The following is a 24,854-nucleotide window of genomic DNA, read 5'->3' on the forward strand; positions in this document are numbered from 1 at the left end:
TCCTCCAATATCCTGATATTCTTTCTGATTACTATCAGTCAGAATTAGATATCAGGAAGTTGTCAGTTACTTTAACCTGTGGTTCATTCTACAATATACTGTGCCTGATATATACTCGTGTCAGATAGTTAACCCGAAGCAAGGTTTTAACGGACCATTTGATTGGTTGGTTTTCTGTTGCTCATACTGAAAACAATTAAAACGTCAAGTGCATTTTCAGTATGCTTGTTTAAATTATCCTATTAACTTGGGAAACATTAACATGGGAAACAGAAATGAGTACCGGTATTTTTTGTTATGCACGTTATTGTCGAGAGGTACACTTCCATTCCATTCCATTCGGCATCTGTAAAATGCCGTGTAGTTTGGCCCAAACATAGATTCAAATGGCCTGTTCCCTATAAATGTCCAAAATAAGATTGTATTAATGGTATTGTATCACATTTGAATGCTAGAGGAAAAAACTGGGAGTTTAAACGGTTTTTTTTTTTTTTTTTGAAACGTTCAAGTTAGTTCTTCAATTTCTCATGATCATGCTGTTACAAATTGATTATAGTGGCAATAGTTATTTCCCAGACTTTCCAAGTATTTGAAGTGATTTAGATATATCTATGTAACACCTTATACGTCATTTCATTTTATTTATTTATTTATATTTATAGATTTAAGTTATTGTCCTGTATAAACTGTAAGAGTCTTTTAATAAGTATCCAATTTCTTGAGGTGATTATCATTTCAACTGTGATTGGGAACGTGTAGAAGCTATTCAATACATGTATTATAAACTCTTTTCTTTTGTTCTGTAATAGTTCACAGTAGAATATTAAATGATTTAGATTGCCAATTTCTTTTCCGCACCAACAAATATTTGTATCTTTTTTCCTTATACAGAACAGTTTTTTTGGAGTTAAAGCTGTGTTGAATATTATTCGGTAAAATAGCACAATTTTCGATCTGGACCACATACTTAATACTTTCCAATTGTTAAATTCCAAATTATCCGCTAATCTCCAGTAGTACTTGCCAGGACCTTCTCTATTTTTCTTTTTCCATTGGGTAGTTAATGTTTCTATTTTGTTTTTGATAATATTTTTGAAATTATAGTAAGGAATTTGTATGTTAGTTTTGATGCCTGAATTAGCTGCAGCTTTACTTAATTGGTCTACTGATTCATTAAATTCTATGTTTACATGAGCTTTGGTGTACATTAAGATAGTATTGAATTCATTGGATTGTAATGATTGAAATAATTTTTTAATTAATAAAATATTCCAAGAAGTTTGAATATTCCATCTTGTATTATTCAGTGCAGTAATAACACTCAAAGCATCCGTACATATACATGCAGAGGGGTACACTTTCGTAAAGACAAACACAAACTTAAGTAATAAACACTTTTTAGGTTACACTTACATATGCACTGGTACTATATACATAGAAATATTGCTGTTCGTCCTTACAACCTAAGAAGCATTACTAAAATTTATAACGTTAATTTCGTTATATATTACACTCCATTTTATAATACTACACGTAATAACACAATCTGAGCTTTTAATTAATTCATTTATTTGATATTCCACCTCTAAAAATATGTAAATTAGATTAATAATTTAGATATGTATTTATATATCATTCAATTTTAATAATTAAACTATATTTTATATAGAATATATTTCTTCATCTTCTAACTACACAAATTACATGGCGCTTATGTGCGGGCACCTGTAGCCAACGGGCACTACTTATCGTTATCAATTGGCATATATTCAAGCTAAAATGGTCTTCTAGGCCTCGCTATATATTGAACAATCTCCTCATCGTCCTCGGACACCATCAACAATTCTTCGATTTCGTCTATGATTCACTACACGACAACTAATAAGTAGCTGATAGCTGTTAACAGGCAATTGAACTTCCTGTCAAAATACTAACTAGCTGATAGGGTTTATCAGCCACCTGATTGTTATCAGGACATTGTAGAACACTTATCGGAAAAATGTCAGGAGAATATTTATATCAGACAGATATCAGAAGATGGTAGGATTGGCCCTTAGCCAAATTGTTGCGACTCTAATCTTAAAACCACATTATTAATACTGAATGATTGAATAAAAGGTTTTTTGTAGTTAATCCTCATAGACCGTGTAGAAGTGATTTAGGTCTAAAATATCTTAATAAAAATGCTCGAAATTTTGAGAAAATATTATTTTGCTGCTCTGAGGAATATAGTAAGTTCTTCAGCACTGGTATATGAGGGGGTCCGGGTTTGAACTCCCCCTTGAATAAGATATTATGAAAAAAATAACATTTGACGTAGTGAGATATGTAGCCCTATTAGGCCTGTACGAAAGTCCGGAAACAATATGAACTTGGCAGCTTGATTTCCTCCTTCTTCTACGGCAAAGTTTTCGAACATACTGTACTTCAGAACTTGGGTTTTCACGATTTGGATACCCATCTTTAAAAAAAAAAAAAAAAAAAAAAAAAAAAAATCAAGTAAGAAACAGTTTTAGTTGTAATTTCTACCATTATGTATTCTCTTAATGTTTTTAAATGTGTATAGAAGTAAATGAGTCATTCCAAGTAAATTTCCTAAATATATTCTTCGAATTATGTTACTAGAAATAAAACTGAAATTTGGAGTAGAGACTACACAGTATCCTAAACTTTAGAAACTACAATAAAATAGTGGAGTTTCGTATATGCTATTTGCACACGATGTCAGAATGTGGTCATGACATTTCTTCGTAGTAGACCGTTGTCTTACGTAGTACTTCCTAAAATTAAAAATGATTTGTTCTTAAAATTTATCTTTGCTTTTTAAAGGTAAATATAAATGGAATTTGATCACTTTGACAACCCAAATGTATTCTATTGAAGGAAGAAGAATCTTTTGATCACTGGTGTCTTTGGCATGTAAAATTTAGGGGAAAGGGGCATCAAAGAAAGCGACTTAAATGGTAATATCTAGCCCAATCTGTTTATTATCTTTGATTCCATTTGTTGCCTTTCGGCTTGCCTTCACGAAGCCTCTGAGGTATATCAAGAACTCTATTATAATCGTTTGACAGCCTGAATATTATATTCCAAAGAAATATAATAATTATTATTTATATGTTATTCTATCGTTAGTATATAAATTAAATTAGAATAAAATAATGAATATTTTGTACTTCAAAATATTGGGGGGACGCGTCCCCCTCGCCCCCCCCACCAGAGACGCCCGTGCTTTTGATAATTACAACCACACAGGTGAATTTTAGAATAAATCGAATTGGTTGTAATTATTATATGAACACTTGCACGATTATTTTGACACAGTAAATCCTTAAAAAAAAAAAGAAAAGAAAAGAAAGAAAAAACATTGTTGCAATGAGATTTAATCACATTACGATTGCGGAAAGAGTGCACTATCGAGATTTTCACGTGAGAATTTTCCTTGGGATAATGATAATTGCATGCTATACGGTAGTAACATTTCTTTATAACAGTTATTGTTATCTTGAAATGATCATAACAGCATTCTCATTTTCATTATTTGTCATCCGTACTCTGACCAAATTAAGGAAGCAAATGCAAATTTGATGCTCACCATTCATCGACGTAAAATCTTATTCACTAAGTTTCGAGACAAGTTTTGCTTTGCGTTGGCGCTTGTGTGACGTCACAAAGAATATTTTTTTCATTTCACCTGCAGGATGGTCATGCGTGTTTGGGCTTACAGCAGAAGACCTACAGACGCCGCGAGGAGAAGGTTATCGCCACAGCGCGGAGTTGCGGCTGGCGGTTTCTAACGTCAATAACAGAAGAGCAACGGAAGCCGCGTTTAAACAAGTTCTGTGGAGGATGCATGTTTGTTGTGAAAGTGACAGTTGCTGAATAGAAGTGGTCTTACATATCGTGTTTTACTTCGCATATAGTACACTAGTAGAGCAGTTATTTTTTTAAAAAAGTACATTGATTGCGACTAATGAGTGCACCAGATAAGCGACATTTATATTGTGATAACACAATTATTTCAAATTTAGTGAACTGTCAGTGTTACAAATTCGTGCTTCCGATAACAGATCAAGTAATGTTTGCTTTGATTGTCAGTAGATAAAATTTACCCGGGATTTCAGTGTCCAAATACGTGTGTAAGTGTATACATAATGTGAATATTCACTGACAATAAACGTGTAGAATATCATTTGATTTTGTAATTCATGAAGTCGGGCACACATGTGTCGGACAGTGCTCATCCCTCGCAATGGTGAAAAGTGCAGGTCCACCTTGTTTTTCAGAATGTTACGTGTGTCATCGTGAATTTGGCACCAGGTCTATAGAAATACATGAGCCCAGGTGCTTGGCTCGGTGGCACAAAGAAAATAATAAACTGCCAAAATCCCAGCAGCGCCCACCTCCTATTAACCTAAGACAAAAGGAAGATCTGCCTGGTAGTGAATTAGATGATAATTGCAATGACATTAGCTCCGTAGGTGATGGCGTAGACTCAGAAGAGAGTAATGAGCAAGTTTCTATCGAATTAATTCCCTTAGACTCAGGAACATGGCCTAAAATGAAGAAAAGCAAAAGTAATAATAGTGTTAGGGACGAAATTATTATTCGACCTCAAACAGCCACTTTGGAACGACCTCGTATCTTAGATGTTGCACATATTAAGACATTAGATATGTCTCTTACAAGGAAGGAGTTACTTACAATTTCGAATCTTTGTAAACTTCCTTTGAGAGTAAAAGGTGTTCCATGTAGCAATGTTGGGCCATGTAGTCGACGAAAGGGACATTATCAGAGGAAAGCAAGTGGAAAACATAGAGTAACACAAGTCAAGAAACAGGAAGACAAAGAAGACGAGAGTTGGGAAGACGAAGAGAGCAGTGAGCCTGAGAAACCAAAACCCAAAAAGGCCACTAAACAAAATAAAAATCCGGGACCTCACGGGTCAAAAGGTAACGAGCGCCAAATTTCCAACAGTACAGGTAATATTGGGAAGTCTACTGCTCCTATTATTCGTCGTGGAATAGCAAAGAAAAGCAAAACATTCACGAAAGGAAACAAGAAAGTGGAAGAAGTGTTTGGTGGCCCAACAAGTAAAGTTCCTGTGCCTTGCAACAGCTGTGGTCGACCTGAACAGCCGGAGCGATTTCACAGTCATCCTGTTTCGCCACCAAAGGCTAAACAGCGGAATATTTCACTGAAAAAGGTGGAAGAAGACAATAAAAAGACTGTTACCAAACCTATCGTTAAAAGTTCAGTCCAAAAGCCTGTAGCAATGAAGTTTCGAAGTAGTGGCAGTTTAGATAAAAGTAATGATAGGAGAAAAGCTACCTTATTTCCTTCGCGATCTGCTGGAAAGACTAATGTAGAACAACCACAAGCGAAACCGAATGCAAATAAGCAAGTAAATGGAACAGTAAATCAAACAAAAACAAATACTCAACCTCCCACTCCCCGAAAGAAAGTACAAGCAACAAAAGAAGACAATAATCGTAAAGTTCGTAAACAAACACCGCAACCACATAAACCGACAGTAGTGGTGCATAAAAAGAACATTATCGCAGATACGACACCCCCTGCCGAAGATGCTGATATAGAGACATTATGGAAAGAAGGTAAACTAAAGCTTGAACCCAATAAAGCTTTTATTATTATTGACGATCGGGAAACGCCGGCCCATGGTCCAAGAACACTGATGTGCTATCTGTGTGGAAGAGAATTTGGGACTACCTCATATCCTCTGCACGAACCTCACTGTTTAGTGGTAAGTCTGATTTTAACTTCATTACTTTTTAGAATTAAATAATATTGGTTTCTTACATTTTGTTCTATTGTGTGTAGTGTGGACAGTGCCGGATTTACATATAGGCTAAACAAGCTATAGTTTAGGGCCCCGCTTAATTTTAGGGCTCCAAAAATTAAAGGAAACCAGATCTGGATGTACATTTTTAACATATAAAGTAAAATATAAAATCTATATATCTCAACAATAATGTGTGTTGTGTAGGCTCTCATGATGTAAGTAATGGGGCCTCCTCCTGCGAGTGTGCTCCCTAAATATCACTCATTTGCTCTTGAGCGATTGTAGAGAAATAAAGTAAATTAAAAATGTCATTGCCGTACCCAAAAGGGGCGCCCTGGTACTTGTCCCCCTTACAACTCGTATCTTTTCGAGAGATTCATTAGTTTTTGGAAACAATCATACATTAAGATGTACAGAATTTTTACCTACCTCTGTTGATTATTAATAAAGTAATCTCTACCCTCTTTATTTCTCAGGTTATGTACAAATGGCTATAAAATATTATTTAATATTTTCCTTAGTTCATCATCACAACAGATTTTTAAGACCAGAAAAATCATGCAGCTGGGTATCTATTCATTTGATTCTGTAGGAACAGTTCCTTCAGAGAATATTTTGTATATGCATAAAAACGAGTTCTTACTGAATGTAAAATCAAATGTACATTATTTCTATTAAAATAACAATTACTAAGCGGTTATTTTGTAGCATTCTGGATTGGATATGGTTATTTGTTTTGTAAATAGCTCGTAAATTGCCTCAACACCGAAAATTTTGATTTCCCAACGAGAATCAAACCTGGACCCATGCGTACGAACTGAAAAAAGCGTGTTAACAACTCTCTATATGTATTTGAGACGGAGAAAGAATTTATCTGTGGCTCTTAACCTTAACAAAATCCTAGCTATGGGCCTGAAAATAAATAAATAAATAAATACAGGGTGGTCCGGAAGTGGGCGTACCCCACTTTAGTTTCAACAGTATAGTGTTAGTTATGGTAGAATGTCTGCATTTTCCTTGAAGTCTTGAGAGGTCAAGCGGTTAAGTTAGTTTAAAATTGCTTTCTATTTGTTATTTGCCTTTGTTATATATATATATATATATATATATATATATATATATATATATATATATATATATATATATATAACAAAGGTAAATAACAAATAGAAAGCAATTTTAAACTAACTTAACCGCTTACACACAATTGGGAAGTTACACCAAGGTCTGTAGAATATGAAAATGTAAGTGCCGAACGGACGGTATAAGCATGATATGAAGGGTGAAATCAATTATATCTTGATTTAAAACTAATGATATCATAAGTAGTAGTTCCCAGTGGGAAGACTTGGTCAGAAAGGTGTAAGGGCCTTTTCAAGCCAACTATCCAACAAGCCAACGCTTTTCCTTGATTTTCCTCATTCACACCAGGCAAATGCCGGAGTACTTCCCCGGATAGTATGATCGCCGAGCCATAAATATCGAGAGCCCAGAAATCTAGTTCCTAATTCCCCATCAAGTAGTAGTTCTCTTTCTTCCTCCCACAATTCTTATTCCGCCAACTTTTTCATAATAATTCACTTTGATTAATTATCGTCTTCTTTAGCCTAAAAGGGCCTAAGTATAGGACACAAAGCTAGAAATTTAATTTAATTTTTCTTCTATTACAGAAAGCGAATAAGACATGTTAGTCTTAGTAATAAACATTCAATCAACACAATAAACACTGAAATAGCTCAATATCACTTATGTATTGTGAAGCTGGCAATTTTTGGTTGTTCTTACATTTTAATTGGGGTGGTTCTACCGTTTTCGGGCGCAATAGTGAATCCTGATTTTGATTTTAAAAATCAAATAATGAACTGGAGAATTTAAGTTTTTTTTTTAATTTATTAATCACTCACACATTCTCATCAAATATTATTTATTAATCACTCACATTGAAGCATAGAGATGCATTAATATCCATCCGGAAAAAACGTTTTGTGATGTTGATTCTGTTCATGGTGATAGGATATATTCACATCTTACCCTCAGTGTATTAAAAGGACGTCAATTTCAAAGAATCAATAAAAAAAACATAATAAAAAATAGAAATAGTTTAAATAATGTATCAGGTTATATATTATTACTGTATAATATTATATGCAGTGGAATTGCTTTATATTTTATTAAAACATTAATTTATTTCATTCAATACTCCAACTTCTTATTTTTTTCTTTAAATTCAGGTTAGCGTGTCACGAGTCAAATGTAATACTAAAATATGTGACGTATATTGAATGTTCCGAAGTTGTATTTTATGTGCACTTGGTACTATTCGTGTGAAATAGATCACTGAGAGAAGATAGTCCTAAATATGATTCAGGAGTCGGTGACTCTGGTGTGAAGAATCCTTAGTTCAATTCTCGGTCACGCGAATTTATGGTGGTCAACATTGTGTCCGTGGGTTTCCCTGTTTCCTCTTACATTCTCATTCTTCATAATCATTCACTTTGATGAATCGTCGCTTTCCTTTAGCGTAAAGGACTAAACATGGTACGTAAAACTTGGCATTTTATTTTCTCAAATTTGATTAGGTAATTACCAGTAAGAAGAGTAGAGAACGAGGCAAAAGTTGAAGTATTATCTCTTAAAGGGATCGTCAAAACCAATGTCCCATATCGGAAGGTATCTGTTTCTATATAGTGGAAGAGCTGTCTCGTCTCGTGGGGAGCTCCGTCGTGGCTAAGCGGTTAGCGTACCCACCTTTGGCAAAGAAAACCCGGGTTCGATTCCCAGCGGAGGCTCATGTGGTTCGGATCCTACGTTAAGCTGTAGGTACACATCTCATATTGCCTCGCTGCTGAAAGGGACGCTAAACTAAAAATCAAATCAAATCAAATCGTCTCGTGGGTCCCCTAGTTGTAAGGTAGGCCTAGTTTTCTAGGAAGAATAGACTTTGCTCTTTTCGTTAAATTGTAAGATATCAAGATAAAATTCGATGTTTCTATTCTAGGGTATTACCTGAAAGAAGCGACGAAAGAAAATCAGACGATTGTACAGTTCGTTCAGAAATTACAGATCCCACCTGCTCCCCTACATTTCACTGATGATCGATCCAACTTTAAACAGACGTAGTAGCCTCCTCACTCATGAGATTGAAACAACACTCTTATATCGCAGATGATGATTTTCGGATTAAATTTCGTTATCAGTCATTCTAATGGATTTTTCCCGCATTTTTAGTTCTAGATTGGTTCCTTAAACCAGTGGTTCCCAACCTTTTTGACTGACGACATATTTTACTGAATGCTCACGACTTCGCTACACACTTATTTCATTTTTATTAATAATAATCTAAATTATAAGAATGTAAGCCCATAAGTTTCTGTAAAATAGTGATTTCATGTAGTGCTAAGCATTATTGCTAGGGCTGAAGGGATTGACTAGTACAGCTTGTCTCAAAATTGATTTTAATTAACTATTAAATGCTTCATGATTTTAAAATTCTAAAATTTCCTGACACATCTTATGGGATTGCGCGATACATCGGTTGGGAACCACTGCCTTAAACTGGATATACACAATCTGAACAATTATCCTTCAGAAATGCTTTTATATTTTTCATTGTGAATGTTGTCAGTGTAAAAGGAAGGTAAAAGCTATATCTGGAAGTTTATTAAGATTAATAACTTATTTATACCTAAAATATTGGAAATATAGAATGGTTTTCTAGGCATTTTCCTAAAAATTCAAAAGAAAATGGAGGTATTTAGCCCCAATAGTCAATGAATTTATAACTGCAAAATGTGTTCGAGAAACAAATCTTTTGTTTGTTTATTTTTGAACAGTTTGATTTACCAAAACTCCTTTATATATTTACTCTATCAATCTGTCTGGGAAACAAAATTTCAAGAACTACTTAAGCGACAACAATTTGAATCGAATTCCTTAATGCAGATGATCCATTCAGTTAATCCCAGTATACGGACATTTCAAAAATCGGTTCCTCATGTTTACCTATGAGAGTAGGCCTAATTATGACTATGATTCGTCTTGATAGACTACCCGCAGTGTTGTTAAGATTAGCGGGCTAGTATAATGCTCAGAATGCAAAAATACTAGTGTCCCCTGTACTATAAATGACTTTTAACGAAGCTCCTTCACGTGGCATACACTTTGACACTGCTTCTTGTTTCCTTTGTAATTCAATCAATTTCATGGCTAATGCAGAGAAAAAAAAGAAATTAAATTAAATCTTTAAGTTTTTCGTCCCAATATTATGCCGGTTAGGCTAAACGAGACGGTGATGATGAGAAATAAATGAAATGGTGGAATGAAGAAAGTGGGAGGAAACGGGAGAACCCCGAGGAAACCCACGCGCACGGTGTTTGTCCACCTCAAAGTCCACACGGCGCGAGCTGGGATCCAACCAGGCACCCCAAGCACCGGAGGTAAACCTCTACCACTGAGCCACCGCGCCCCTTCAATGTAGAGAAAACAGCCCGATGGAGCAGACGGTAAGGCATCTACCTATCAATCGAATGTCACAGTTTCGATCCACGGCGATGGCGAGGTTTATTTATTTATTTATTTATTTATTTAAAAAAAAGAACTTTGGGATTCACTCAGCTGCAGTAAAGTGATTAGGTAGTAAAGGCGCCCGAACAGGGTACAGAAGCTGAATACATCACCTCCTTGTATGTGTCGAAGGGAAGAAATTGAGAAGCTTCCTCGACTTTGAACAAGGGCCACCTCTGCCTGTCTCGAATGGGAAGGGCATATCTGAAAGGTCTGTGCTGGCTATCAGGCATACACCCAGAAATTTTTGTTGTGTGGGGTACAGTGTTAAAGACAGTACGTTCATATAGTATTCAACCGATGTCATTTTAGCCTAATCTACGTTAACGAATCTTAAAGTAGGTACTACCGAATACGCGACAAAACGTACTAGCGACAAAACGTACCACCGACAAAACGTACCACTTACCCTGAGGGCTGCTTGTGAAGGGTTTTCTAAAAACACTTTAAATAATGACAAGCGACAAAACGTACCACTTGACTGGAGGGCTAGTTGCGAAGAGTCTTCCAATCAGCCATAAAATAATGACAGGCGACAAAACGTACCACTTGATAGGACAGCATATAACTATATATATCGGCCAAAATAAGGTTAAAAGTTGAACAAATTAGTGGTGAGAAAATACCGATGCAAGAACAAGACTAAGACTAAGACCATGCCTGCAAGATTCTCGCAAAACCAAGACCAGCAAGAATCTTGCATATGCAATATTTGAATATTTGCTGATTTCCATCACACTTTATCCAGGCTTTGGACCAGAGACGGATAGGCATTATTAGAGGGGCACGGGCGCTTTCTCCCATAAGGGCCACCAGCATCTCAATGTCACAAATCAAGTTGCACAGTTTTCTTTCTACAGTAAGTCAATAGTATTAACAATTGACAATTAAAACCTGATATTCTTTCATCAGTAGATTATTCTGAATTGTTCAAAATATTATATGAAGTTCAAGGAGAACGTATACTATATTACAAAATTAGCAGATGTTTTAGTGTTCTAATTTTTGATGCTACTGTATCTATCACTTTTGCATTCGAAATATTTTTTAATAAATCTTTTTCAATAGACATCAACTTAAATGTTTTCAAATGTTCCTGAGACGTGGTACTCGTTAGCCTATTTTTAATATATTTCAGTTTATTTCAGTTTTGAAAAATTTCTTTCACATGTTACCTGAGTTACGGGCAAAGTCAATAAAAATTTGTATGCTGGAAACCTGGATAAGTATTACTGCAAAATTTACAATTCTGCAAAATTAAAAAGCAGCACATTGGACAATTTTGCAACACGTTTTGCATTCGCTTTCCTTGTAAACAAATGTATTTTCTCCTAATTCTGAATTACTTGCACCATCAGCACAGTCATTTTTTCTCGGTTGTGCTCGTCATCAAGACTGACTTTCAAGGATATCCACGTCCTTCAAAAGTCCAAGAGAGTACATTTATAGTATCCTTGGAAACTTCTTTACTGAAGTTTTTCAGAAAATATGTAAGTTAATCGAAAGGCACGTCTGGAAGTTCTGTTACTTGGTTGAAGTGTATGGGGTCCAAATAATCCATAAAGTACATTGCTTCTTGAATCTTGAAGAAATACTCAAAACTACCATGTCCAATATTGTGTTGAATGCTTCGATGCAGTACCTGGTAAACGGATAGAAGCAGCTTCATCTTCATAATCACAGGAAAAATCTTTGTCCATCTCTGAAGGCGAATTGTCGACAGGTCAATAGAGAAAAAGAAATTACGTTCTGTCTTCAAATTTGTTATTGGCCCATTCTGCAAAGCTTAATGCTGCATTCTTAACGGATTCAAAATTATCTCTCTACTCTTTCACTTGGAACAGAGTAGTCTGCACCATCCGATAGGACTACACTAGCAGCACCCTCTATTTGGAGATAGTTTGACAGAGAGGTCGTCACTTGAAATATCTTAAGGAATATTTGTGCTGTCCGAGTTGTTTTGAACTTGAGAAGATCTTTTATATATCCTTTCGCTTTACACTTAGCTTTTGGTTTGATATTTTCTGTAGAAGCAATTTTCTTAATTATTGTGGTCAACTCTATATACAAAGCACTTTCTGGGTTCGAAAAATGACCAAGCTTTTTCTAAAAACAGTGTGTTTTCTACCATCTTGTTTCCGCAATAACTTTAAGACGCCTTTGTTAACATTTGATCTTCCAAATGTCCATTCGCTGATAAGACTCACGCATAAATATCGCACAGTCATTCAGCAGAACAATGACACAGAATCAATGCAATTTTTTGTCAGATCACATATGACATGATTGAGTATATGAGAGTAGCTGAGTTTCTTAGTGGTTAAGTGGTTAGCGTATGCGCCTTTGTCGTGGGAGACCTGGGATCAATTCCTGGCGGGAGCTCATGTGCTTCGGATTTTCCCTAAATCAGTATGTCCCGTCTCATATAGCCTCGCTGCCAAAAGGGCCGTTAAACTCAAAATCAACTGAATCACACGTGTATATATTGAATTCACCGTCATAGGTGAATTGAAAAAATCCGAATATTGTCCTTGCATGTTACTTGAGCCATCGGTTGAATTTCCAATACACTTTTTAATATCAAGGTTCAACTTCTGCAGAATTTCCAGCAGTAAACCGCAAGGATACTGGTCTGTGGTAGATATGCATTTTCCAATGACAACAATACTTTAACAACCATTTTAACAACTTACCGTAAAACAACAGAGCACTGGCCTGAAACTACTATATCTTGAGTAGTGTCTAATAGAACAGAAAATATTGAAGCTTGAGAGACTTCTTTCGAAATATCTCCTCTGATAAGTGTGTTGATAGCATTCAAAACATAATTCACCGTGTTTAGTAAAAGTTATGCGACCACTATCCTGCTTACTTCCTCGTATATGACTCTTCTCGGTGACCTTATCTAAATTACTTTTAAGCGGAAAATCAAATTTGCTTAAGAAAGGAATAATATCCAAAAAAATTTCCATGATCTATAGCTGTGTCTTTCAGTTTATAGGCTGCTACATTTCCTTTGTAAATGAGCTCTCTTTTACCAATGAGTTTCTGCACTTTGACAACTCGATACATTACCTGTCTGTTCTTCTCAACCTTATACTGCCGTTGTTTTACCTGTTCATGAAGAAGTAGTTTCTTAACATTATGTTCTCTTTTGTTAGATATGTAAGCACCCACATTGGTCTAACGTATTTTGGAAGACTCGTGTTCTCTTACTCGCTGATAAACGTGTTTAATATTACGTATGTCACGTACAGAACCTTTAAGAGAAGTTTGTTCGATCTGGAGAATAATCTGTAAACACGCTGAAAAAAAAAAAAAAATGCTTGAAGTGGTACGTTTTGTCGCGGATTAAATATCCGAAATGTTTTAATTAGTCCAAGACATGTTGTAATTTATATAAGTGGTACGTTTTGTCGTGGAGTAAATATCCGAAATGTTTTAATTAATCCATGACAGGTTGTCATTTATGACAGGTCGTCAAAAGTGGTACGTTTTGTCGCGAAAATTCAAGTGGTACGTTTTGTCGCTGGTACGTTTTGTCGGGACACCGGTACTATCACCTATATTCTCAGAGATCAAATCTTATGGTACATCAAAGATTTCTCTGCTAAACAAGTATACTTCTTAAAAAAATAAAAAATAAAAATGTGTACAAATGTATATTGAAATTATCTTTTTTTCTTTTTCTTTCTTTCTTTCTTTTTTCTTTTCTTTTCTTTTCTTTTCTTTTCTTTTCTTTTCTTTTTGATAAGATCAGGGCCCACTCCCTCCCCGTCCGCATGTGTGTGCCCCTAGTGCCTGTTATTATCTCCACGAAAAATGAAACAATGATTTTCCAGAGGAGTAACTTTTGGGGATCAGCACTAATCCTGTGAGCGGTTAGAAGAAAGGAATATCCAATACTCCTTTCAACACATCATTTTTGCCTTTATATTCTAGATATAATCATGCAAACGTCAGTCACAATGATCATCTAATACAGCGTTTCCCAACCTTTTTCAACTTGCGGCACACTACGGGTGTAACTTCAATTCTCGCGGCACACTCATAGATATTATTAGTATTATTTGCAAATATAAAATACCATGGTATATTTTTGCTGTGATTACTGATCTCCTTCTCACAGAGATGAAATCTCGATCACCGGTTTTTCCCTATGCTAATTCATTATGCTTTTTTTTATTATTCTAATTTTAAAATAGAAAACAATTCCAATGAAATATAGGACTCAGATTTTTAAAAATACGCTTTCTTTTTCGAAAACTGTATCCAACCTTTCACTAAGAACGAAGATCACTAAATAACGAACGAACAAACAAATATCTTGTACTTTTAACTTTGCTGTTTTAGGGGGCGCGGTGGCTCAGTGGTAGAGCGTTCACCTCTGGTGCTTGGGGTCCCGGGTTCGATCCCAGCCCCCGCCAAGTGAACTTTGTGGTGGACAAACACCGTGCTCGTGGGTTTTCTCGGGGTTCTCCCGTTTCCTCCCACTTTCTTCATTCCACCATTTCACTCATCTCTCATTATCACCGTCTCCTTTAGCCTAATCGGCATAACCGTGGGACGTAAAACTCAAAGATTTCATTTCATTTTTTGCTGTTTTAATCAAAAGGGGCGCGTATTATTGCAATCACACAGTTTGTGATGCGTCGAAGTCAAAACACACCTGTTGAACAAAGTGTTGTTCTGTCATTCACGTGCAAATGAGTGTTCTACGAACGTTTACTTGACGCGTACCGTACAAGTGCTTCCATTTCTTGGTGTTAGTATGACTCTCAATTAAAGCGTAACATAGCAGCTAACCGTGGAAATGTGTACGAGCCGAAATACTGTCTGCTACACAATAATAGATGTAGAATAATATATTACAATTACAGTAATTTTTCCCATGGTAGAAATTCATAGTAATATGAAATACAAAAATATACATTTTTTCCTATGTCTTGCAATTTGGCTGCAATAGAATTAATAATTTTGTTTCGATTTCCTTGCGGCACACCGGTTGGGAAACGCTGATCTAATAGCATTAAACCTATCCAGAATTCGAATTGCAAGTTTACGTACAAACAGAACTCCGTTAATACATTACCATGTTAAATATAAAATAGAGAAGTATTACTATCTGAAAAATGTCAATGTTTTTCGTAATAAATAGTAAGTAGAACTGTATTTGGAGCAAAATAAGAAACAAATTGACATTTAGAGCAAGACATGTTATCCTGTTGCCACATTGATTCTGTTCAGGTGTTCGCTTTACTATACTTTGTGACGAAAGGGTCATTTTAAAGAATGCTTCAGCAGAATATGTTGTGGCTACAGAATACAAGTAACACATCTTCCTCTAAATCTTAATTCGTTTTGTATTTTGCTCCGGGTATAATTAAGTTACCTTATAAGACATCAATTCCATTTTTTAAAAAGTAATGTGCTCCTAAATCCAATTGTTTCTTAATATAATGTCACACTAAATAAACTCATAACAACGTTTAATGAATGTTAGCTAAGGGAAACATATACAGAAACTTTGCAATATGATAAGTCATATATCGAGAGGAATAAGAAAGATAATGTAAGAAAGTTCTTAATTTGAGAAATAGAGTTGTAGAATATTTTGCCGGTGAGAATCAACACAGTATTGTCTAATACAAATGTATTTCCCAAGACTAATTAATCACCGAAAAAAAAAGTGGGGATTATTTACCATAATTGGTTGCCGCCAAAATGTTGGGCGAATGAAGTTGATAATATTCAGAAAAGTCCTTGAGCAACTTTCACCAGACACCTACGTTAAATGATTTCTTTCTTTCTTTGTTTTTCAACTTTTAATCGCCACTATATTACGTTCACTTTCTATGTTATGCGTTTCTTCATATTCTTGGTAACATAGTGTCCCACGCCTTTCTTTTGGACTTTGTTTATTAGGCTTTATTCTTTTTAGTATAAGGAGTTTCTTTACCATTTTGTGTTTAGTGATTGTCCTTTCTTTCAGATAGTTTGTTTGTTTTGGTATTCCTCTTTTATGTGTTGGTGTTGTGAGACGTAAACCTACAGCTAATAAGGTGGCATTCGAACCATATAAAGGATGTTTTAAACAACACCGACAACGTTTGGGAGGTGATTCCTGACACCAAGATGAGACAAAAAGTATAGACCAACCTGTGTGCACAAATGCTTCCTTTCGAAGTTATAGGCTGCCGAAACATTTAAAAATGAACTTTAAAGGTCAATAGCTCTGAAACTATGGGATCTATCGTAGTCTGGTCAAGACTTCACTTAGGAACTAATATGTGTGCTATTCAAAAATACATGTTTCAGAATCCTAATGTACTCACTCAACAATTTTTATAGAGGGAGTTTGACTACGGGCATATAATTTGAAGTACTCACCAACTACTTCTTAAAAAAATTGTTGCGGAAGTTGGGGAAGGAAGGTATACCACAGGAAGTTTATTTTTTCATGTTTTCGGCAGCCTATAACTCCGAAAGGAACATTTGTGCACTCGTGTTGGTCTATACTTTTTGTCTTATCTTGGTGTTAGGAATCACCTCCCAAACGTGTCGGTGTTATTTTGAAACATTCGGTATGTATTTCCCACTGACAACTGAACCCTGATCTCCGCATCAAACAACTTATAATTGTATCGACAGAGTGACAATGGTTCACATGGATATAATACACCTTCAATCTTAATACGATTGATCAAGCGCTCAAAATCACTGTAATACTTATTTAAAATGGATAGACTCAGAAACTAAAATTGTATTACTGCTTCTTACACCTAAGGTCTTCTCAAGTGAAATTACTCTGTATATATATATATATATATATATATATATATATATCATCATCATCATAGGTATTCTGCCTTTATTGGCAGGTCACTTGCCGCAGCTGAGAAGCTTCCATGCTCCACGGTCCTCCGTTAAACTTTTCGTCTTCGCGTATGATCTTTCTGTTTTAATATCACCCATTAATTGTAGTCTCCTTCGCCCCCTTCCTCTCTTTCCCGCCACCATACCCTCTAGGACGTCCCTCATGATACAATCTCTTCTTAGGCAATGTCCCAACCAGTTTCTCTTCCTCTTCCTAATAATATCTAAAAGTGTTCTTTTCTCACCCACCATTTCTAACACTCTCTCATTCGTTTTCCGCTCGACCCAACTAACTCTTTCCATTCTTCTCCACACCCACATTTCGAAGGCTTCCAGTCGATTTTCGTCACCCTTACGCAATGTCCACGTTTCCGCCCCATACAGCACAACACTCCACACAAAGCATTTTATGAGTCTTTTTTCTCAACTCTTTGTTCAAGGTCCCACAAAAGAGACTTTTCTTTCTTTTATATATATATATATATATATATATATATATATATATATATATATATATATATATATATATATATATATACAGGGTGCGGCACGTAAAACCGGCCCGTAAAGTGAACACATAAAATGAAATGTAATGTATTGAATATGATTAACTACAACACATAAATGAAACACGTCTGCAACTTCTCTCACTCGCATGAACCTGTTGACTCAATCTCCTGGTTGACTTTCGAGGACTTCTTGTCATTATCTCCTCCACCTGCATCTTTAATTCAGGTGTGCAGACAGATGGTCGTGTGTTCCTGGGAGCATTTTGCACCGATCCTGTACGCCGCCATTTTTCAATCAATTCCTGAATGGTGCTTTTTGCTGGCACAGAACTTCCTGGAAATTTCTCCCGAAACAAATTCTTTGTTTTCACAAAAGATCCAGTGAGAATGAACCCTTCAACAATGGCAACACGCTCGGGTATCGAATACGGCATTATCACACATTGACATTCACCCGGCTTAACACAACGAGGCCTTTTTCTCAACTGGTTTCGACAAGTTTCACTGGCTGCGGCTGCACGTGACTGCTGCAGGTCACGTAAGTAGACCCGACCTCGACACGCCATCTGTTGGTAGGAAAGTAGATTATTTAAGTGTTGCCAAAAGCACAATATACCAGAATATTACGACGGGCCGGTTTTACGTGCCGCACCCTGTATATATATATATATATATATATATATATTTTTCAAGTTACAAAGAACTCAATGAGGAGTCGAGTTTTGATACGTTTTAGTCCATTTTAAATACTATATAAACCGAACTTTTATATTTGGATAACTTATTAAAAACATAGAATGCGGAAGTGTCAGTTTTGTGTTTACCTTAAAGAGAGCTGGAGTAAATGAATGTCTATCGGCTTCCGGAATATCTATTTCTGTTGAAATTATTCGTTTTATTGCTGTAGAAAGAGCTAGTGGTATGATCCTTCTGGTGCTTCAAGATTAACATAATACATTTATTATTATTATTATTTCCTTATAAATTAATATGCATTTATACTAGAGTAATTTCACTGTGACTGTTTAATAAACCGTACATTAATATTGAATCTAATAATTACTTTATTTTGGTATTATGAAAGAAGTATGGGAAAATATGTTGACTACCATTTATTGTGTTAAAAATAGGTAACGGTAAAAAGAGAAAGTATTTACTTTCAAACAGATTGTCTTCTTTCATAAATAAAATGTAATTCGATTTCTAATGTGTTTATCAGCTTATGTGAGCAATTTATTGTGACTTGAACTTGTATTTATTATACGAATAACGCTTTGTGATTTAACATGTTGTCTTGTGTTATACAAGGAAAAGAGTTGCCATTGCCACTGAGGGGTAACTTTCCCAATTTCTATTATATTCCCAGTTTGACACAGTATATATATATATATATATATATATATATATATATATATATATATATATATATATATATATATATATATATATATATATATATATATATATATGTGTGTGTGTGTGTGTGTGTGTGTGTGTGTGTTTACATTTCATCGTAGAATCAAGAGCAGAATGTAGTAAAAGTGACAGGAAAATTACATAACTATGGCAAGGATATGGTTGTTACAATAAAAGAAGCTAGAAGCTATTAGTTACACTTGTTCATGACCCATTTTAAAAGTTTTACAATACCTATAAAAATGTCAATAAGCGAACGCGCGAAATTAATTATATATACACTCAATTGCTCATATAAATAGTGATTATTAATTAATAGATTGTACTTCCTTATGGAATATTAAAAGTAATGAGCCTAAACAAATTTAAGGTTATGAAATAATAGATTAATTTCTAAGTTTGAATTTGCCAATTTAGAAAGACGTTCTGTAATTTAACTGCGGCAATTCGAAACCGAGACTGATTTTTTCTCAATATGTGGCGCAGCTGTTCAAGTGAGCTGTGGTGCAAACAAAAAAGGAACCAGTTTCATCAGTAACTGATACCAAATGCATTGATCTTGACTAACATTTACGTGTGTGTACATGGTAAGTGTTGACAGTTGTTGCTAAGTTGCAGCGTGAGTTCAACATGAAACAAAGAGTGAACATCAAATTTTGTGCGAGTCTGGGTAAGAGTGCTTCAGAAACTTACAAAATATTGCAAGAAGAATCGCGCGTCTATTTACATAGCACAAGCGTTTCAGGGAGAGGACGGGAGTCAATTAACGATCAACATCCGGGTGCAGTAAGGACAGTGAGAACTCGGGAATTGGTGGAGAAAATGAGGACACTGATCACGAAATACCAAAATGCGACACTGCCAATCCTTGCTGAGGAATTGCACGTGAATAAAGAAACTGTGAGCTAAATAATAACCCTCGATCTTAACAAGAGGAAGGTCTATGCCCGGTTCGTGGTTCAGTCCTTAAAAAATTACTGCAAAGAACTGTTTTTTATCGCCAGTGGGGATTCTAACTTCCTCTTGAATATCATTTTCACTGGGCATGAGACATGAGTTTTTCAATATGACCTGTTGAGAAAATGTCAGTGCGCAGTGGAAGTCTCCTAATTCTTCACAAGCTAAAAAGTCAAAGAAAAAAAAAACTGCGCCAGTCATAATCCAAAATGAAACTTTCTCTCTCTCTCTTTTTTTTTTTTTTTTTTTTTTTGTACGATAATAAAGGCCTTGTCCGTAGGGAATTTGCGCCTACAGGACAGAAAGTTAATGCCTCATTTTGCCTTGAGGTATTGAAGCGGTTAAAGCAACGCATCACACGTATGAGGCCCAAGTATCAGGATGATGTTCAGTGGCGTCTGCTCCATTACAATGCCCCAGGTCACAAGGCAGTGATTGTGCAAGACCTTTTGTCCCAAAAGGAGATATGTGTGTTGTCCTATCCTCCCTATTTACCAGATTTAGCCCCGTTCGATTATTTTCTGTTTCCTAAACTGAGATCTGCACTCAAAGGTTCGTACTATAATGATACAACGGCCATCAAGAGAGCTCGCCAAGGATTTTCAATAACATTCACAAAGACTTTCGGCAATCCTTCTATGGACAGATGGCCACAGATCTATCGATGTATAGATCCAGGAAGGTTGTACTTTGAAATTTGAAGGATCCTAAATCAGGAAATTTCTTTGTTCACTTTTTTTTTCTACAGCTCCAGTCTCGATTTCAGATTGCTGCACTGTGGAGATACGAGAGATTGGATTGCGTTAGGTTGGAATTTAGCATCTCTTTCAACAGCGAGGTTATATGGACGTACAGTTTGATGTGGAATCCGAATTCTCAGGAAGATTTGAAATTCCATGGTTATCCCACCGGGCAGGAGGGCAGACTCCACGGGTGCTCCAGTGCTCGAACATCCTTCAGAATTTTTGTGGTGGTGTTCAGCATCTACACAAAAAAGAGAGAAGAAATAAAGAAAAGGGGAAAATTCTATTACTTCATTGTACTTCTTAAACCATAGTAGATTTTTTCGTAGAGCGGACAGGGAGATATAAAATATGAACAGATGCTTTACCAGGAATGAAAACACAGCAAATTCAGAAGCTATAGCTCTGAGGATCAAAAGAGGAAAATCCTTTTCACTGTTCTTTTCCTTTCTCTCTCTCAACGATTCCTTTTTAAATGATAAATTGAATGAGCATTTTTACGTTCTATTTTCATCGCTCATATAATTAGTGATACCAACATTTCTTTCAGCCTTTTCCGGGCAATAAGAAGTACACTTTGCGCCAAAGGAGCGTAAGAATGCTCTTATCTGCTCCATTGAGAACCGTTATTTTCATACAGCAATGAATCTTTTTCACTAGGGGAGTGGGAATTGCACTCGAAAAAGGGGAGGATGGGAAGGATGTTTATTTTTCGTCGAGCGTGTGTTGCATAATATGGAAGAGGTATCGTCGTCGTATTATTTCTAGAGTAAACTGGCCCACGAAAGGCTTAAAACTCAAATGAAAATCTTCAGACTAGAGAAGAGTAGAAACAGAAATTTTGTAATAGGATAGAGCCAAATTATGAAAGGAGAAAAAGCATCAAATTAAAGCGTAGAATTGGTTAGGGCTATTAACTAATACTTTTGGCATTTAAAATATTTAACAAAGTGCATATTAATACAGTATTTCTTACAGAATAGTTTGTATTAACAAGGGACATCACCCAATTCTCCGGCTCCGATTTCAATTTTTTTTTCTGATAGAGGACATGTATGTATTATTTGTTATGACAGAAATTTTTTGACGGTTCATGTTTTCTATTTTTCTATAATTTTTAAGAGTTGTGATGTGGTTATTATTACTACCCTTTGTAAACGGAGTGATAATGAAAAACAACCATGTAGATACATATAAGGCCTAGGGGAAGTCGTATGGTAGGTATGACCTTGACGGCAGCCATCTTAAAATCCGCCATTTTCAATTCAGGTCAAGTTTTTGAAATGGGAATAGGGTAATATGATACATAATTTCGAGCTAGAATTTAATCAAGAAGACAATGAAGAAGTTAGCTTTAAGATACGCCAATTTGGGGAAAGTTACAGGCATATTAATTGTTTATACTTCTATGTGCGTAAGTCCCTTACCTCCGCTTCTAACCCGCGCATTAATGATAGTAAATGGATAAAAGCTTCGGTAATACATATTATGCCTAGAGGGAAGTGATACGGTAAGGATATCCTTAACGGGAGCCATCTAGAAATCCGCCATTTTGAATTCAAGGGAAGTTTTGAAAAATGAAAATCATAGCATGTGACACCTCATTTTAATAGTAAATTTTCCCAAAAAGCCAATAGTATGCTTATTTTTGTTCTATAGTTAACTAGTAGATCATATGAATTTAGGACTGCTTCTAATGTGCACCAAACGTCCATTATTCGATCTTTCAAATTGGCAACACTCCTAATTTTCACCACATGATTTGATTCCAACTGGCACTTTGCAATTGTTTCCATGGCATCTTTTAAAAGTTGCGATTTGTCAGTTCATGAATGGTGTTGGGGTAAGCATCCAGCAATCTTTCTGAATTTTGAAGACTTGCAATGTAATTATTTATTTTAAACCAGAATACATGAGGAACCTATGGACCTATGTGACGTAAAGAAATACAAATGAAATCAAAACAAATTGGTGTTATAGGAACAAAAAATTATCAAGAAATGTAGCCTACAGATTGCGCAAACGCCAAACAATAAAATATTTTTAATAAATACAACTTTAAAGGAACAGCAGCAATGATAGAAAATATCAAAGAGGCATAATATGACTGTTCCCAACACACTGTTTGTACTAGGGATGGCCAATTCCGGAATTTTTACTTTCCGGAATCCGGAAAGTAAAATCGGAAAATTCCGGAATTCGTAAAAAATCCGGATTTCGGAAAAAATATTTTTTCTTTTTGTAATCCTAAGAATTTTGTTCAAATGCAAACGAACAAATTTCCTTTTTGTAATCCTAAGAATGTATGATGCAAGTTAAGCTGAAACTTACATCCTAAAGTATACACTACTCAATGTTCCCATGGTTAATGAGATGTAGTCCAAATGTACGATGTACTCCTAATATTTAATTTTTGTTTTACTGTGATATTGTCCAGAGGTAAGACATACGTATATCACACTGAGATAAACAACTTGACATAATGAAGATGTTATCATACGTAGTTTTCCAGAAAATCGTGAGAAACGAATTTTTATGAAGTTAAAATGTGCGTCGCTTGTTGCCAAAAAGTGTGATGCAATTGATAACTTTTATTCTGGAATAGTCTTATTATTATTATTATTATTATTATTATTATTATTATTATTATTATTAATAATAATAATAATAATAATAATAATAATACTAATAATAATAATAATAATAATAATAATAATCGTTTATGTTCTGTAAAAGAAAAATATGAACCGTTAAGTAGTAGATTTTATCTGTTGTTTTTTGATATCTTCTAACAGTAATAACAAACTGCTTGTAAATACGCAAAGATTATCAAGGACAATGGCATATTAATGTAAGGACTACTCTGCAGACTAGCAATAAACAATAAACAATAACAGATAAACAATAGTTGCAAAAAAAGTAACTAACTTGGGCACGTCAGGGGACATCCACATTGCGCATTATGTTCGCGAGAATATAGGGACACATTGAGACTCTAGCAAAGAGCGTGGTGTTATTATTACTCAAAGGGCCGTACGATGGAGGCATTAACGTTAATGGCACTAATGAGCACTTACTTGCTCTAACGATTAACCTCATTTTTGAGATGATTCTTAGAAGTGGGCGTGTTGGTATACAGTTAGAAGACTTATATCCATTATTTAAAAGCACACGTTATCTGTGAAGTACTAACGATTTGCGTCACTATCGAACACTAACGTAGCACTAGCGACGTTTAAAGTCGAAATTGGGGTCTGACATAAGTGGCTTGTCAACTTCACGGACATTACATTTTCCTTGAATGCGAGAATTTTGCGCCCGGGAAATTTGCGCCCTACCACAAAAATAGGAAAAAATGCGCTCGCAATAATATTTGCACTGGGATGTTTGCGCCCTACCCCAAAAAGAGGAGAAAATGCGCCGGCTATATATTTGCACTGGGATGTTAGCGCCCTACAATTCAACTTATTTTTTTATTGTGTAAAGTAACTTCCACTCACACTTGAACTAGGCTTGCCTCTCATCGTCTCAGTGAGTTACTCCATCCGTTATAATATTCCGAACAAATGAAAAAAAAATACAATTTTAGTTCACTAAAGGGCAATCCATACAAATACAATTTTTCATTATACTACAAAATTTACAATAAAAGTATAAATGACTGATATATAATTATTTATTAATATAAACAAAGAGTATAATTTAATCTACAAAAGGCTGTTTGGCTCTACCCAGATATCTCTGTTCACAATCCTTGCGAGTTGTTTGGCTTTTCAGGACACAAAATATAGAAAAGAAAATGTAAAGTGAATGTAAAATCAGTTCAGTAATATTATCAAGAAAACTATGTACAGTGTGTTTACTTGCTGGAATTACACTTCAACCAGACAATTACGTTCAGTCGTTCTTTCAGAAAAAATGTTCCGGGCGGCATACTTAGTATTCCGGAGGGGGGTCACTGCTGGTACTATTCTATTTATTATTATA

At 35.4% G+C, this 24,854-nt stretch overlaps 1 protein-coding gene across 3 annotated transcripts in view; it reads left to right on the forward strand.

The window, feature by feature from the left end:
• Positions 1 to 3,733: 3,733 nt before the first annotated feature.
• LOC145675978 (uncharacterized) overlaps positions 3,734 to 24,854 on the forward strand; it is a 157,015-nt gene continuing 135,894 nt past the window's right edge. For all 3 annotated transcript variants that reach the window (XM_081746809.1, XM_081746817.1, XM_081746826.1), the window contains exon 1: positions 3,734 to 5,764. In XM_081746809.1, coding sequence (XP_081602935.1) covers positions 4,253 to 5,764 — 1,512 coding nt within the window. In that variant the 5' untranslated portion in view covers positions 3,734 to 4,252. The remainder of the gene's footprint in view (positions 5,765 to 24,854) is intronic.

Source organism: Thermobia domestica, chromosome 2 (assembly GCF_964235325.1).
Source record: "Thermobia domestica chromosome 2, izTheDome1.hap1.1, whole genome shotgun sequence".
NCBI classification, from domain to species: Eukaryota; Metazoa; Arthropoda; class Insecta; order Zygentoma; family Lepismatidae; genus Thermobia; species Thermobia domestica.